The sequence below is a fragment of the Ascidiella aspersa genome, chromosome 7, assembly GCF_963924565.1.
Source record: "Ascidiella aspersa chromosome 7, kaAscAspe10.2, whole genome shotgun sequence".
In the NCBI taxonomy this organism is placed as follows: domain Eukaryota; kingdom Metazoa; phylum Chordata; class Ascidiacea; order Phlebobranchia; family Ascidiidae; genus Ascidiella; species Ascidiella aspersa.
In genome coordinates, this window is record NC_139453.1 from 11,694,427 (window position 1) to 11,712,818 (window position 18,392).

Genomic DNA, 18,392 nt, shown 5'->3' on the forward strand with positions numbered 1-18,392 from the left:
TGATTGCACCTGGCGGTTAATTATTTATGAATTATTGTCGGTTTAAAGTATAAGTATTTCATAAATGATAAGCTGAAGCACTTTAGGAAGTAAGGAACCTCTCGCAAAATTTACTTTGCGCAAATAAAAAACCTTTAAGCAAAGCATGTATGAATTTAAAATTATATGACATGTTAACGGTTTAAAACTTTCTCTTTACCAATGTTTTACCAATGTCATCCAAACATTATATTTGGACGTTTTACATAATAACCAATTTTTCAACATAATTTGAACCTGACAAGTATATTGCTCGCCGTTATTGACTTCTATATAATTAATCAATAAAGTGACCTAGTCTTTTTTGTACAACGGGATTAAAATACATGGCTTAGGTGTATTTTTGAGAAAGTTTTGGTAGTTTCCGATTTATCGTATTGTTAAAATCAAAATATAATTTAATTTTTTCTGTTTTAGCTTTGTTGTTTTAAACGTTGCCCATGATCTAAAAAGATAACTGTTTTGCGTCTAAAAGCAATATATTTTTGGTTTAGCTTTAGAACTTGTTGCCAGACAATTTGCTGATGTAAGTTTCGTAAGTGGTCAGAGTAAATAACCTAGCAGCTAAATGTGCATTTGCACTCTTCAGTGTTTCGCACCGGTGTGCATTAAGCCTTCAATGTGTTGCATTAGGATGTAAACAAGGGCCTTAATTTAAACGGTTAATAGTCTTGTGGTACTTCTTGCGATAATAATTGTTGCACGCTAATGTATTAAAATGCTTTACTAAATAAATAAAACGCAATTCACTTACAGTTGGCACAGGTCTGCTTTTAACGCCAGTTTGCAGGTCGAAAGTATTTCCCTTAACTCCTATATGTTTTTGCAACATAAAAGGCTAAACTATATTAAAACATTTTTAGCGTGTTGCGTGTGTATGGCCATTTTGGATAATTATGAGTGTCATGGCAGTCGTATAATCATTTTTTCGAAAAAAACGGAAACAATATAATGTTATGTAACGTCGCGTCATTTCTTTTTTTTTGGAAGTTTTACTGTTTTCGTTAATTTTTTACTTTTAATTTATTTTTTTATATTTTAGGGCCCTTTTAAAAAAACATATGTTTTACAATTTAAACGAGAAAAAATCGCTTGTCATTTAACTGTGGTTAAAGTATCGTGTTAAATATATTTAATGCAAAGTTGATATGTTTACAAACTTCCAAATGAAAAATTCGTTAAAAAATTTAACCGCATATTTATTTTTCCTCCTGTGAATCACATTCGGTTCAAAGGACCCAACTTTAATATCTTTGGTCGCGAGTTCGACAAAGTCAAATATGTTTCTTTGCATATTTTCCCGTTAAACAAGGCAAATAAAATAAAAGTATTAGCCTAACAAAAGAAAAAGTATTTTTCCAACTTTTAAAGAACTTTATAATTTTTCCAGGACAATTTAGCTAACCCTTGTATGGCTGCTACTATAGTTCGTATTCTTCCCATACGTACAACTTACGTTTGAGTAGTAAATTATTCTGTTTATAGAAGCAACTTTACGTTTCGTCTAGTCGTCTGTAACAAGGTCTTCAAATTAAAACAAACTTATATTAAAAGTGAATATAGGTTGGTACCTTCAAGTATATCGTTCGCAGCATAATTGGAAGCTTGGACGTATAGCCGCGAAAAAGTCCTCTCGTTAAGCCAAATCATCGTAAAGCAAAGGCATCCGATGGCCGTCATGAGAAACTGCGCCAAATTCTTAACGTTTCCGAATTGTTGCTTTCTGTCACCCTCGGATCGCATTTTATGTAAACAGACAGCAAGAATCGGTACCTGTATTACCGACGTGTGAAATGCCTGTAATTGTAGGCTAAAGTTAGTCAAATCAAGCTATTTCTTATTTTAGGATTAAAAGCTTTACATGAAGACAAAAATGCACGAGGTTCTGTTCGAAACGATTGAATTTTACCACCTTTTTGGTATGACTTATTATATGTTATCCGTAAAAAATCCATGAATGAAATTCGCGTAATAGTATGTAAAACATCTCTGCACAGCAAGATCTGAAGACTGTTTGCTAAATCGTAGACCTGTTGACTCGAGGGAGAGTTTAATATGGGGACAACACTAGACGAGACAAGTAAATTTGAATAAATACACATTTAACGTGAAAGTTAAAGACCATTGTGTTTTATGGTGCTAATTTTTTCCTTAAAGTATTGTTTTTTATGAATTGTACGCAATAGAAGATTTCCATATGCTCGTTTGCAAAGTTGCCGTGCGGCAAATTGTGTGCAGCTCTACGTTTTACGTCAGACATTTTATTTTATTTTTTTCAGAGCGTCTAAATTAAAATTTTGCTATTTTTCTTCATGAAATATGTATGGCATATCCTTCATAAAACGATCGATTTTTCGCCCACTTAGGCTAAAAAATGTAAACCGCAAATGATTTGAAAGTTTAGTTGTCAAAACTTTTCTAACATTTTACATAAAACCTTTCACGCCAGTCGCTGGCAAGTCGCCAATAGTTCTGGTAATATAAATACTTGTTCGGTCTTTATTATACAGATGATGATTCATACCTGGCAACGAAAAAGTAAAATAAGTCAGGTCCAATAACGTTGTACCACAAAGCACGTAACCTTGACTAAGCCAGTCATTGCCCAAAATAATTATTTGTCATTTCGGTAATCGAAACATTCATTTTACTTTTGGTTGCAATAAACTACGTGTTTCACGATTGTAATATTACAAATCATATAAGATTAAACTAATTACAGAACTTAGTAAATTCGAAAGAAAATTCTGATTTTTTACAAAATCATATTAAAAAGTCAGGTCATTCTTGCTAATCTTATTAGCCACCTTGTTTCTAGGCTGAATTATTCTGAACTAAGGAACGTTTTCTCTAGACCTGCATAAGCCTACTGTGTGCGGCCACCCGCCAATCATTGTACGTGTACCACTGCCAAGCCTTTTATTAACGACAATACGTGTGGCAAGTCCTTTGACTTTGCTTCCGAATTTGACGTGAGAAGCTGACGACGTATAGAAATATGTCGACTTTTGAATCTATTATTTTTTGGCTATGTGTATAAAGAATAGCAGTTAAATTTAAAATTATCGCGATCACACCTTAAGGAATCAGTTGAAAACATTTGAAGATTCCAGTTTCGTCAGGTATTGCTTACGGTTGAATACTAAACATCTTTAAGTTAGTACGTAAGCGTGCACTTTAAATTTGACATCCGTGAACTATTATTTGTATTAAATAACAATATTACTTCTTCTAGCTGGCGTTGTTCTTCAGTTCAATAAAAGTGGCGTGGTATAGGTCACTAATACTTATAAACACAATCTGTAAAAGTTTTTTTCTCACATTAACCGTTCGGGAAGAAATAGAAACGTCGTGTATAAAAGCGCTATACGTTTTCCGCGTTTCTAAACTTGAAGTATCTAGAAAAAAGTCATCCTATACGATATGCGACAAAACGTCGGTCAAGACGCGTCGCCTTATCCGACGATCTGGTCTGTGCTCTGTGGGCCAATTACTATACTGGGTTTCACGTCTTCTACACTTGCCTATACGACATGCTCTGGTATATTGTCTATCTATATTTCAGTTTACGACGGGAATAAAGAGAAGTGCCGACGGCACATGATGTCTACAAATTGCCTCAACACGGCCCGAGGGCTAAGGTCAAGTTTCCACATATATATTATATTATAGGAGTTTGTTTTTTTGTGTTTTATGTGCGTATCTCGACGTTTCGACCGCTTTTATCTTAGGTCCATAACCTAAGCTATGTCTATGTGTGCCAATTTGCTACAAAAGAAGTAACAGGCCCCTTCGTTGCTCTATATTAAAAAAACAGAACGTAGGCAGAAACCTTAATAGACTACTATTGGTTGCGGAAAGCAATGCTGTGCATAAAAAACAAAAAACACAAATAGTCTGAAAAAATAATGGATGTCATCAAAAACGCCTTTTTCAAGATTATGATTTACTCAGCCTTTTGGGCTTGACATTCATTTTATCCAGCTAAAAATAGGTTATAACATCTTGGTAATTACAATCTTCCGATAAGCCCAGTTCCCTAACCAAAATTTGTTGTTTTTGTGTTTTGTAAATTATAAAGTTTTGATGGGGGTGTTCTGTGGTATGGATACTTTAAACGTTTCGGATTTCTAAGTATTTCTGAAATATTTAAGACTGCCTTTTAATCTATTGCTTTGTTTTTATTTAGTGGTATCAATCCTTATATTATATATAACATTTTAAACCCGTTATTACCTTCATTTCACGTTTAAGGCGCCGCTTCGAAGGTAAGTAAGCTTTTCATTGATGTGTGCATTTTATAACCTGGCCATTGGTAGGCTTGCCATTTTTTAGAAACGCAAATCCGGGACGCATATTGAAAACTGCCAATAAACTTAATGAAGACCTAATACAAAAAAATTTAATGCAACTAATTAACTTAACGGGCTTGCGGTTGTTTTATATTTTGACAGGGGTTATTTTCAGGGCCCTATTTTTAAGGGTGGTTTGTCTAAGTAACTTAAATTGTAACCGAAAGTAATGTCTGTATTGTGAATAAAATGAGTCGGGTAAGTACTTTCTGCAATTAAAGTAGGATGCGGCCCTCGTGAAAGCAGCAACAATATTAGGCCGTTCATGTTGGCAAAGGCGCTATGTCCATAACAAATTTGTATTACCCGGACCAAATCATTCTCAAGCATAGGTTAAACAAAATGTAAGATTCTATCAAGCTGGCCTCTTAAAACTATTATATGTACTTTGCGTCATTTGCTTGAGCCGCGTGTTTTTGCCGATGATATAAAAAGGTAATTTACCATGTTACTAAAAAGTAATGTTACGGATAACCGCCGCATTAAATGTGATGTTTTGCGAACTCTACCTAAATTTTGCGCGGTAACATACTTCGAGAAGTTGTTAAACCTAAAACTAATTAATGTTAATTAAGGCAATATACGTAATTTGATTTTTGTTTCCACGCAGGTATTTTTTTTTATACAATGCAACAAAGTATGTAACCACAAAGCAATTTTGGAAGCACTCACAAACGTAAAACCTTCAAACAGATACGTAATCCCTGTACCACATTGGGTCGAACTTAAGTAAAATCTCGTTTGAAAGTGAAAATTGGTTATTATTAAAACCGCCGCATTAAGTTCGAAATTTTGCGAAATCTACCTGAACTTTGCATGGTAACAGACATCTTAAGAAGCTTTTAAACTTATCAGTCATAAGTTAGAAACATTAAAACAAGGTTTCTCAACCGTGGCCCTCGGCCCCCCTGGGGGGCCACGGAACTGTCATTGGGGGGCCAGGAGCATAAGTCTGTAACAATGTCATGGTATAGCAAAACCGTGTCACTATTTTAAATTTTGTCAGTTAAAATCAAACTTGTAGTGCCTTCTTTGGCCTATTGTAACGCATTTTTTCTAGCATGTTACTACTTGCTGTTCGTGAGAAGTTTTGCAACAGTCGACATCAAGCTTGCAATTCTTTGCCTGTCGCCTAATTGCCAATCATTGCTACGTCACTTACAACCAACATTTGTGTTTTTATAGTTTACTCCGTTTTTCTTTGGAACGTTTGACCATAATTAGTTTGTAAATGGCAGGTTAGAATGATAGCAAAACTAATACAAGCAAGTTGAACATTTTTTTCACAAAACGTCAAATTACGATATTACCATTCTGGCTCGTAGAGATAGATTTGTTGTTGTTCCATTGATAAATTTTGTTGCAAAATTAATTGTGTTAAGTGGTCAAAGCAAGCTTTACAGAACGAAGAATAGTTGAATTGCACATACTTTCAGAGGTGTCAGTATTGGTTTACAGCTCTACTGAACTGTATTGTAATTCTGTTATTGGCTTTTTAAACTTTTGAATAGTTTTATTTTATTTTATTTATATATAATTTTGGTGTTTCGTCGTGTTTGTAGTATATTAGCAGAACTGACGATGCTTTTTGCGTAACTATAGTATTCTGCTTTTGTTGAATAAAGTTGTTTTTGGATCTCTTTTACAACCTTTGTGGTTTTGCTTGAATCTTTCAGAGGTTTACTATTGAAAATACGTTTTTACACAAAGCTTAAACAAGGTTTTGTGTTATCAAATGTCAAAAATTCGCAAATGGTGCGAGAGTTACGTCTCTTTGGCTTCACAAAATTAGACGAGACGGCCATAATTGTGCGCAGTGTCTGCAATGCTCGGTGGTAATGTCAATTGCGTTATTACAACACTCAACTTAAAAATCACCGTGATAAAAAGCATCCCCCAAGAAAGAATAATGTCGCCACAAATTTTAGCTATTTTTTTTACAATCGAGGGGTACACGAGAATTAAAAGCCTCTCAAAGGGGGCCACGAGGCATAAAAGGTTGAGAACCACTGCATTAAAACTTATTTCTATTAAGGCAATCAGTATGTTATGACTTCAATTTGATTTGTAATCCTGAAAACCCGCGACATTTTTAGATCCAGAATTACTAACAAACGTTAAACTATAAGTTGTAAAAGCAATTGTTTAGACTTACCAAACTGCGTCATACGTGAAAAAAATCCTTGGAAATAAAATTGCTGATGGGTAACCGGTTTGTGACGGCGCTCGCTTACCTTCCTCAAAACGATATCTCCCATCAGCACCCATCGGATAATATCCATTTACATTTTTTTACTCACCACACACAAAAAGAAACTAGCCCCAACAACTTCACCCCCAGAAAAATATTTATTAACACCCGCTGGGAAAATAATTAATTTAGGTAAAAAAAAAAATTGCTTGACAGCCCTACCTACCAAAAATGAAAAGTAAAAAGTATTACTTATATTGTTTTGAGAAAGAATTGCTTAATGGCTTCAAGAGTTTTTACAATTTTTAATTTTTTTGATAAATCTCAAATTGAAAAATCCGGGACAAATTGGTTAACCGGCCGGGACACCGGGACAAGGCCTTAAAACCGGGACTGTCCCGGCTAAACCGGGACGTATGGCAAGTCTAGCCATTGGTGTCTGGGTAAAGAATTCCTTGCGTTTTCTTAAAACTGTACTGAATACATAACAGAATACGACCGAGCTCTTTATTCTAGTTTTAGATAAATAAACAGCAACACAAAAACATTCTACTTTAAACAAGCACAATTCAGCTACAACTATAACCGTTACAAAGCAACTGGCACCAAGAAAATAAAGCAGTATGAATAATTATGTTGCATAGATGTTCAGTGTTTAGATAGTACGATCGACAAACATTCATGATAAGTTAATCAAACTGGGTAGCGTACATGCCATGTAGCCTAAACATTTCCTGACAATGACGTTATGCCTAACAACGTCACAAAACTTTCTCTATCGGAAAGTTTTAACCACAGCGTCAATATTAATCCTGCAAATGTAGGCGAATAATCTTATACTTTAAAAATTAACTAAAACATTGTTTGTTGATTTACCAAAAAGGGCTAAATTTCCCAACGTCATCTGAAAATTACGGTTCCTAAAATGTCTTTATGACGTAATCCATATTTGGCAAAAGCTAAACGATTAGCAATTCTTCTAAAAGGTGATCTTGGTATTAAAGTATAGGTTTCAGGAAGCAAAAATTTCAAGAAAACACTTTCCGATGTTCGTTGCGCTTATCCGGTGATATATAAACAAAACTCGAGTATATGTTTTTGTTCAGTTCTTATTGACAAAATCACATCACGTTAAACACGAAACCGACTGTTCAAGTTGTAATAATAGATATCATACCGTATTTAGGAGGCCTATACGTATTTCCACTCAACAGGTATTTTCAATTTCATTACAATTCAGTCGCATCTTTATCTCCTTTATCAAAATGGCGTTTATGGCGTCAATAACGGTCTCCTAAAATAAATAATGCAAACTTTGTAGTTTAAAATCACAATATACAGCTTCGTTATCGGAACGTCTAGTTCAGTGATTCTCAACCTTTTTAGCTTACGGACCGGTAAAATTTAAAAACAAATGTCGCGGACCGGTAGACCTTCAAAAATTAAAATCAACTCAAAATGTAATTACGACAAAGTATGCAACTAAAAGCCCTCTTAGCTTTCACATACAACTGGTCTTAAAGTTGAAGACTTAAACGAGATGTAGTTATAGCCTACTTTTAAACCGTTGGGCACAACACTTGTAGCATTGTGGCGTAAGTCTACAGTAGACCATTACTTCTGTGTTACGTCATAATGCTGTGAATTAGGAAACTGAAGTTTTAAATTTAATAGACAAGCCTTCAACATCTTGCATTTTGCATTTGAGATATAAAATTGTAATATATTTGGCGGACAGGCAGGCAAGTTGACGCGGACAGGCACCGGCCCGTGGACCGAATTGAGAACCACTAGTCTAGTTGTCTGTTTTTTTCACAAAACATTTTCCTTAATTCGATATCGAAAATTCGCCGTTCTCTGAATCAGCAATGCTCGCGTTTTCGACCTCTCGCCGAACAACAAGGGTTCTTGAGAGCTTTTTCATCACAAAAACTCTCTCGTCATGTTTTTCTTTTTCCGGGGCACATTTCGTCCTCGGGACGTATAATACAATGTAGAGAGAAAAATCTGGTCGGGTCTTCGGACTTGGGAAACGGGCTGTCGCGATCCCTGATGTTGACTACGTTCCCCTTTTTATAGCTCAACGTCACCTGGAAAGGGTAATGGCTTGTTAAGGACCGATCAATAAGTGCATTTACTTCACGAAGAAATGTTTTTTTTGTTTTTTTTAACAGGTCAGGACTTAAGCGAAAAAAAAAATGTATTTATGGTTCTATACATGAACTTTTGGCTATACTTCTTTTCATAACTAATTCAACTAAAAAATGTTAGGCTATTAAACAAAAATAACCGGTTTTAAACGGATAATTTCTTAGCAGTGAATAGAATTCTGCAATGAATTATTGTTAAAGGTAATGTATTTTAGAAACAAAAAACATTTGATTTGAATCCCAACACCCAAGTACGGCCCGGATTCTTCAAATTGCTTTTTATGTGAAATATTATAGGCTACTCACTTGTTTCCTATCACACGCATTTATATAATCTTTTAACGCGAAAACGTTGATAAAAATAAATCAAACAAGCTTTATTTTGTTATATGTTAAACCTTTTCTTCAAATTTTTTTAAATTAAAATGTGCGACTTAAAGTTGAAAACTATAATTTGCCTGCTTGGTAAAATTTTCCGCTGGGATAGTTTTCAGACTTTCCAAATGCGAATGAAGCAAATCAGATTCGGTAAGGTTGACTCCTAAAAGTCCGTTGATGACAAATCCCAAACCGGTGTCATCGGCTATATCAAAATCGCGACACATCTTGAGGAACTTCTCGTTTCTGTTTTGTTAAAAAGCAAATACTACCTGGTATTCGAATTGTATTACTAATGATATAGGCCAACAAAGAAGTGTATCCACCACACGGTCTTTATTATTCAAACCAAACTAAAATATATACTATTTTCTTCATGATATATAGTCAAGGGTATGATTTGCGCATGGTGGACAAAATGAAAAAATAATCGATTTGTGAATCTACTTCAAGTTTAAACTTGGAGAATAAATTTTCAACGTTACTTTTTGTAAATATTTGAAAAAACACTTATGAATTTACGCTTTTCCATAAGACAAAAATAGACGGTTAGCCAACAACAATGTTGTCATAGCAAAAAAATTACATGCTGGTTTAACGACCAAAGTACAAAAAATAGAATATTTTACGGTTGTTTATTTCGCAAATATGAAAATAAAGTAACCTTGTTAATTAATTATCAATTGTTTTTTTCTAAATGCCAGAAAAATCAGTGACAATAATTACCCGAAGTACGGTATCATCATTTCAGTGACACGCCTTGTCATACAAATTCCCGCCCCACCTGTGCCGAATCGAAAGTGAACCTTTTCTTTATTCCACCTTCGCTACAAAACATTAAAATATACAAGTCTTACTTTGACAAATCTCGGAAAAAGTTAAGTTATGTCTTCCTAGTTATAATGACATTTCACAACCACAAAAGAAAAGATTTCAATATAATATCAAGACCAGTAATTTTAAATTGCTAGTTTAACTTATACATTAAAGTTTGTTGATCGTAATTGAAAGACTTTTTTTCGATAGCTTTCACACTACACCAGTTGTTGTCAAAACTTTTTTCTCGCAAAAATTCCAATGGACTTTGGACGAACACAGCATTAGGATTTAGGAATTTCACTTTTTTCACTAAATTTCGTACTCGAAAGCAAATTCATTTTGTTTGTTACGGTACTTCAATAAAATAATAATCCATTAGCGTTTTATAAGAACCGAAATCACTACGCACAGTTTAAGAACTTCTGTGCTATACTATTGTTTGTTGTGGGCGTTGTTACGTTTCCATAATAATTATACGGTAATATTTGTTATTTTTTGTAGCTTCGACTCTTAACTATACTTACGCGAAATTTCACATGAACGCTTCTCCTGCCAATGTAGACCTGATCACGCCAATCAAAGTTGTTGAGCAGATCCACAAGTCGGTCGACGTTGACGTAATTGTCGTCATCGAAGTGGCACCACCACCTTTGTGACGTAACATGATGGTTAAACAATGAATTGTAAATCTGTCAGGTCAAGAAATTTCTTTCACGCCAAAGGAAACACTCACTATAATGATTTTCTTATAAAGACTTGTGAGGATTTTGTATAAAATTTTCTTTTCTACACTTCTTCCTATCCGTCAAAAAGGTCAAAAATTCAAGACCTACTACATAATAAAGTCTGATGTACTTAGCGGGCGAGGTTTAGGGTTAGTTAAATGTTGTATTAGCCTGATTGTAGTCATTTAGGTCTTATTGCGACGGGTTTAGTACTTATTCCGATTTAGACGGTATTACGTTGCTCTTATTTCAGTTTTATGGCTGGAGTCCACAATTATATTTTCATAACTTCGGCGAATTTCTTGTTTTCGTACGAACGTAGCGAAAGCCAGCATTGTATGTGCAGCCATTAGGCATGCAAGTGCATGTACAAGGGGAAATCTATTAAGTTTGGGTAACTCGTAGTTTTTGGAAACCACTTACTTTTTATTCATTGACATAAATGTCTCGTACTCGCTGTAAGTTTTGCAGCAAAGGTCAACTCTGAAAATTAACACAATTGAGATCACCTTTTTTATAGTTTATTAGACTTTGAAGCTCCCAAATGATAGTCAGCATCAACATCAGTAGAAATTATATAGAGCCAAAAAACATTGATAGATAATACACTAAATCCAGTTGACCTATATTTTAAGGAAAACGATAATTATGAAGGTTAAGCCGGGACAGCCGTACCAGACAAACTTATTATACGTAGCCAGTCTATTTCCCTTTTTCACGAGATCAATATTAAAGTATAAACTACAAAAACATCCCGTTTCATGTTGTGTTACATTTTAGTTCTGATTTTGGCATCACAAATTGAAGACTGAATACTTTGTTTACTGACCTGGCATGTGTTGTGTTGCAGTTCGAAACAATCATATGATTTCCTGCAGATTAAACAAATACCAATTATTTTATTACTTTAAACCAGTTCCAGCTCTTGATAAATATTGTTAACGAGACTGGTCCACACTCTAATGCTGTTGATAAAAACTGACGCAACAATGCCACACGGAACTAGGTTCATCGACGAAAAGCGTGGCAAAAACAAAAGCCTAAGATTGTGTTAATGTAAAAAAAAATCTGTAAGCTTATTTATCAGTGGTTTATAATGTTTAACTATTGTAGGCTCACCTGTTAAACGCTGGTAGGCGGGGTCGCTTTTGTCGGTGACGAAGTAGGTCTAAAATTAGTTTTGTTACATACACCACGTAAACCCCCATTAGGAAACTTAATCGAATTTTTACCTGGTTCTTTGCGTACTTAAACCACGTTTTTGTAATCAAATATACACGTTTTTTGTGGTAGTCTCCGGTGGTCTTAACGGTCAGTAAAATGTCGTCCAGTGATATCCGATTAGTTTCAGCCAGGGTGCTTGCGCGAAGAACTGCAAAGTTAACAATTACAAATTAGCTGTTAGAGCTAACATGCAATCGGCTTATGAGTATTGTATCTCAATACAAATCAGGCACTAATTCACACTTTCGCCCGTTAACTAAGATTTCCAAAAAATGTCCCGATGTGAAAGATATTAAAAGCTCCAACAAACTGACTTTTCACATGATGATGTGTTTCAAACATTATACCTAATTGAACAAATTTGTGGTGGAAATGCGTGGTAAAGTGTTACTGCTGTACCCAAAATATTAAATTATACATTTAAAAGAGTTTTTTGGTCCGAAATATATAAATAAAATACCGAATGTAAAGATTATATATCGTCCACTACACAAAATCTTACCTTTGGAAAACCTGTCTGCTTTTTCAGGTTGGAAAAATTCTTTCGAAACCATAGTTTCGTTGAGCCAAATAACCAAAAACAAGACCCAGCCTGTCACAGTAAGGAAAAACTGGACGAGATTTTTCATGTTCGAAACGTTTTTGGATTTCCCATTGGATTTCATTGTGTCGTTAATATCATTTGAAAAGTTTACAAACTTATTCCCTTTTTGTAAAGCAATTTAAAGTTTTAAATAACCGCTGAAATGGTAATAATAACAGTTTCAGCATTCGACTAATTTTAAATCTCTTTTAAAATAAATCGTTCGTCTTTATAGCTGCTGTCTGCCATTTCGCAAAAACTTATACAGCCAGTTGACGCATTTTATCGTTGTGTTGTAGAGCTGAAAGTCAGTCATGCCTTATGATTTACATCCGATGTAGTCCAAATGGGTGATGCCAGCTGTGTCAACTAGTTAGAAATATAAAACTTCAAAACTTACAGTATTGCTAAACTTCAACTTTAAATAAATATTCAATGCTGAACACTTGCTACATGTGTTAAGCTAAAAATAAAGCCAACCGCTGTACAGCAACGATTCTGTCTGATAGCCTATGACCTGAGGCAGTTTACAAGTCATTAAAAAAACTGTTCAAACAGCTTCCATATAGAAGTCTGAGATGCGATACGTGTTTCTATACAACATTAAATGAATATGCATGGATAGTAATGGGCGCTTGATTCTTCTAAGCAAGTTAGTGAATAAGGATTCAAAAATATGACAAAAAGAAGTAGGCCTATAACCTTTATTAGAGGTATCGCCTTTCTAAAGGAGTGTAGAACTTCTAAACCCTGATCTGATTGCAAAGTAATGCACATATGTTCTTAACTCAAACCAAAGTAGTTGCCATTCCAATATGATAATGGACTTCGTTAATACTTCGAATTTGAGTTTTTGCAATGTACGACACGTGTACCTTGATTTGCATTACTGCTATAACCCATAATTAAATACAGCACTTTTCTAAAAAAAACTTCATGACAATATGGCAATTAGCGAATGAGTGCAACCAAATGCAACCAAACTTAAGTTAGAATTCATACAAGATACTTTCGTCTAGACCAGTGTTTCTCAACCTTTTTCACCCTAGGGCGCACTGGTAAACCTTTCAAAACGTGGCGGCGCACCTGACGAGCGAGTCAACTGCTATTTTTTTGGATACTTTGTTTTTTGCTGGCAGTTTTTTTTACATCAGGCTCCTAATTTTATTATCTATAAAGCAGCTTGCGTTCCCGAGTCCGACTCCGGCCAAATGTGCAATTTCGTCAAATTCCGAGTCTGTCTGCAACCCTATACAGCATTTATTTTACCCATTTACGTAACTAAATTAAGGTAGATATTCAACAATCCCCTCATAGGGGTGTCATATATCTCATCCAACCACAATACATTGCTGGAAGATATCCACCATATGCTATTTCGCCTTTTCAATTTGCATTTGGCGGCATTATTAGTTTTAAAATCGGTACTGCGCACGTCGGACTCGGGACTCAGGCAGCCCGACTCCAGCAAAAACAAATCGACTACGGTACGTCGAGTCCCAAATCTGACTCCGACTCCACAGCCCTGCTATAAAATACGATGTGCTCAATAAGCCAGGCCTAAATAGAAAAAATAAATAAAATGGGCCTTTCATGATGTAAATTATGAAAACACACGATATGTTAGTTATAGAGTTCGATGGCAACACAAAAATTCCCAGAAGCAACAGCATCTAACTGGGAATAAATCTGAAATGGACAAAATAACGCCCAAAACTGTAAAAAAAAACAGGGTATGGGACGATTAAACGACATCTTCTTCGATTTTCGGTGCGTCAAATCTTTATTTGAGCGAAATCGACGATTTCCTACGGCATCGGCTGTTTTGGTGTCGACGTTTGGGTGCCTTAGATTAAAAGACGCCGTTAGGGCACCGCTGTTTTGGCACAGGATTGTTTGCCTCTGTTTGGGTTAGGCGCGAGTAATGGGTAGAATTAGAATTTGGGTTATGGTCAAAATTATTAGGGGAGTATGTGTTGAAGTTATGGGTGGGGTTTGGGGTTAAGTAAAAGGTTGTAAAGGCCTTATTCTTGCCATTTAGACCTTATTCGGACGAATTTAGGTCTTATTTTGATTTAAACGCTATTACGAGTATTAGGTATTAGTCCTATTTTGGTCTTACTCCCAACTGTTTTTTATGCCGAAGTTGCTGTTGTTTTAATTGCGGTCTTATGTCGGAAGCCCTGCTAGATATTTTGCAATAGATCCTCTTTCTCTGTTAGCGAAGAGCCAACATTAACCATTGGGACTTCAATAAGGGCTGCGAATCCAGTCATATTGCTCAGTGTTTATTCACAGAAAATAGTGACTAGAGTTTATTCTAAAATTATTCGCAAATTCTACAAATAATACAAAATTTTTGTAACATTTTTCCCCATTTTCTCGCGGCGCACCTGGCCACCTTCCACGGCGCACCGGTTGAGAAACACCGGTCTAGACACTAGAGAGACAAAAATTAGGCCCAATTGATGTGCGCTCACTAAATACGTGATATAAATGCATGTTTGCTTTATTTGGAATAACCGCAAAATTATAGTATTCCTTTTTATTCCAGGAAGTATTTGGAAGGAATTCGCACCAAGCAGGCTAAAGACAGTTGCGAAGGTCATTTAATATACCTGTTATTCTCTCTGTCCTAATATTTCAACAAATAATTACACTTTTGAAAACTCAGACTGTTAACAATTGCGTCCCATCTCTTAAAACCACCCTTGAAAAAGGTTTTACGGAAAATATTGAAATTTCTTTCTGTTTAATTCAATATTGTAAAATTATCGTGGTACCGTACGCGAAATAAGTTTAATCAAGATAACCATTTTTTTTTTTATTAAAAGAAACTATTCCGCGAGAGTAAAACAGATGCAAATGATAATATTATTGAAACATTTAACCTCCAATTTATTTATTTTTATTTTTATTTTTTTAATTTTTTAAGTTAGGTAAACCGCGAAGCTATAATTTAGAAGAGAATAGGTTAATTTCTCTTAACCGACACTCTTGTCAACACAGTTTGAATTGGACTTGCTTGTATACTTTAAACAAATCGTTTATAAGTTCTCCAAATAAACTATATGACCTAAGTTCCACGTAAGTCATAATGACATCCAAAAAATAAGTTTTGTCAAGTTAAATAACATTAAATAACGCAATTCCATCGCGCCTTATAATATCACGTTGACATACCAATTACATCACGGGAACCATAACCACAAGGCGTTGGCAGCACGTTTATACGTAGTTTTTCGCTCTGACTTTTGTTTCGGTGAAATTGGTATTTAGACTAAATGATCATGGCGTCAGTCGTTTCGTCATACCTGCTGAAGTTGACAAAGCCCACCTAACGAAAATACCAGAACCGACACAACTGCGGCGGGACACACCTTGAACACATGTAATTTGTTTGGTATGGGTAATTTAGGTATTACACTTTTCTGCGTATAACCATACAATTCAGAATGTTCTGTTTACAACAGCAATTGGAAAACAGTTAAGAGTTCTATCATTATTACGTTACGCAGAGCTTCTAAACCTGTGCGCCTTGGAACGTTACCAGGTGCGCTGCGGATAAGTGGAAAATAATCTAAAAGTAGTTTTTTATATGAGTTCTATTAAATACGAATTTACAAGCATTTGAAGACGCCGGTCTAACCCGAAAAAAGAGGTTTTCAGATGCGCCATTAGGAAAAGTTGATAAGAACGCCGAGCCTGCGTGACGTGAATGACTCATGTCGCGTCATTTTTCTCGGCGGTTTTGACGTACCGTACCTAAAGGTTGACGAAGTGGCCTACACACATCCCGGAAATTGGACGAATAGTCGGCTTGATAAATGTGGCTCGTCAAATGCCATGTGTGTTTTCTTGCTTCAGTACAAGTAATGACAATAAAGGAAATATAACCACTTTTCTGGTGGCCGCAAAATCAAAGCAACTAACGTTCTACGGGTATACAGCTCTTGTTCTACAACTTTCTTTATCACACATATACATAAAACTAATATTGTACCGTATTTCTAAGCGGAATGGGGTATATAGGCTAGCTGTTTCAAGGCATGTTCGACACAGTCGACGAAAACGCACAGCCTTTTAGATAAGTTTAACTATGGGAAAGGTAATCATTGTTTTTGTAATGTACCTCGTTAATATTGATATACCCAGCTACCGAGTGGAGGATCCAGCGTTGTCACGAGAATGTGTACACACAAACTATATATCTTGTTAACTTTTGTTGTGTAAGTATCCAAGCAAAACTTTGCTTTAGCGTTATTAAGTTTGGTTACCTCTTTTCTTTACTTCATCAGACTCTTCGAGTACTCAATATTGGACATCATTCGGCACTGACACCGCCCTATACTATCGGACAATCTACTACCGATACTGTAGGGTTGTTTGATGTCAGCTGGTCAATGCTTTCGTACTTATACGTCAATACGTCTGTATTATTTGCAAATCCTGCGTCGTTGCAGATTTATTTGTTACGCATTCCGAGTCTAAGCAATGTTATCTAACACCCTAGGGTTACATATCAATTAGCATTTCGTTTTCGCTTCATAAGCCTTCGCATTGGACTTAGAACTAGGTTCTTTCGGACTCACTAAAGTTACTTAAGGGCTGACTATTGTATCTTAACTTGGCCCACATAGGACGTCTTCTTAGCTATCGACTTGTACTATAAACTACAGCGTTGATTGTTTCGCCGATCTATAGTTGAAACTGGTTGTTCGTTCATAAACTAACACAATTCTAATAGCCAGAACGTCTTGTGGCGGCACGCGAGTTACGCACGATTAAAGTTGGAGTTAGAACATAAGCTAGGGTTACCATATTTTCGTGGCCTAAAATCCGGATACTCTTTAGTCCCCACTAGCGGTTTTTAAAATGAGGTAGGAACACATTGTCTGTCAATATGACGTCACACTGGTAATGCTTTGCCTATCCATTGTATACCGGAGCGGATTTTTGAACATAGTGTCGTGAATTCACTAGGCTATTGGGTCATCTCTGATTTGACCTCTGGTGATCTCTAGGCTAGAGTTACTATATTTGATACTGCGCAATCCATAACAAATTTATCTCAGTTGGATTGACCAACTTTAGAATATTACCAATACCAAAGTACATTACCGCCATTGCTTTTTTGTGAAAGAAGGATAAACACGAAACTATATACACAAACAGAAAAGTAATGTTGTATTGCAATACACGAATGCGAGTTCTCATTAAGCAATAAACAAAACGACAATTTCCTTGGTATTCTTATTTGGTCTGTAACAGACTTCTTGTCGCGCTATTTTTCTACTGCTCTTTATTTTTTTTCAGCGTACATACGCTCTTATAGTTTCAGACATGCTCTAAATTTTGCAATATCGACCAAGATATAAGGCCTTCAGCTACTAGCCCAGCTCCACTCATCCATGTATCCCAAATAGAGCGCTGTATTGTCGTTTTTGACGTAACAATGAAATTATTACCCGCAACGCAACAAACAATTTAAAAAAATTCCGGACATTTAAGCATATTTTGGCATTTCCCCCGGAAGCAGTTTGAACACTAAAATTCCAGGCATGTCCGGGGAAATCCGGACGTATGGCAACCCTAACATAAGCGTCATTTAAAACACTCTTTTGTTTGAATAAACTCTTATAAGCTCAACAAACTTAACTTGTGCCCCACAATACTACTACTAAGCGGGCATCGGCTCCAATCCGATATATTTGAAAATTCCTATCAAGAGTACAGGTACTCTTAATATATATTAAAATTAAAGTAATTTATTCAAACTTAAAGTGAACTTTTCGTGACACAAAATGGCGTATATAAACATTTACTTTTTTACCTATAGGGTTAGTCAGCTTCTGTTTCAGTGTTTACGCGGTTCGTAGTGTTTACGTTTTGCAAAACTAAAGTGTAAAGTATTTGAATTTTCTTCTACTT

At 35.5% G+C, this 18,392-nt stretch overlaps 1 protein-coding gene across 1 annotated transcript; it reads right to left on the reverse strand.

Moving 5' to 3' along the window:
• Nucleotides 1-82: 82 nt before the first annotated feature.
• Nucleotides 83-12,512, reverse strand: LOC146137810 (fringe glycosyltransferase-like). Its single transcript, XM_083394444.1, has 10 exons — nt 12,381-12,512; nt 11,887-12,026; nt 11,774-11,822; nt 11,484-11,526; nt 11,078-11,137; nt 10,454-10,577; nt 9,837-9,937; nt 9,191-9,356; nt 8,573-8,672; nt 83-132 (listed from the first exon to the last, which is right to left on the reverse strand). The coding sequence occupies exons 1-10, from the start codon at nt 12,505-12,507 to the stop codon at nt 83-85; spliced, it is 960 nt and encodes a 319-aa protein (XP_083250570.1). The 5' UTR covers nt 12,508-12,512.
• Nucleotides 12,513-18,392: the final 5,880 nt, after the last annotated feature.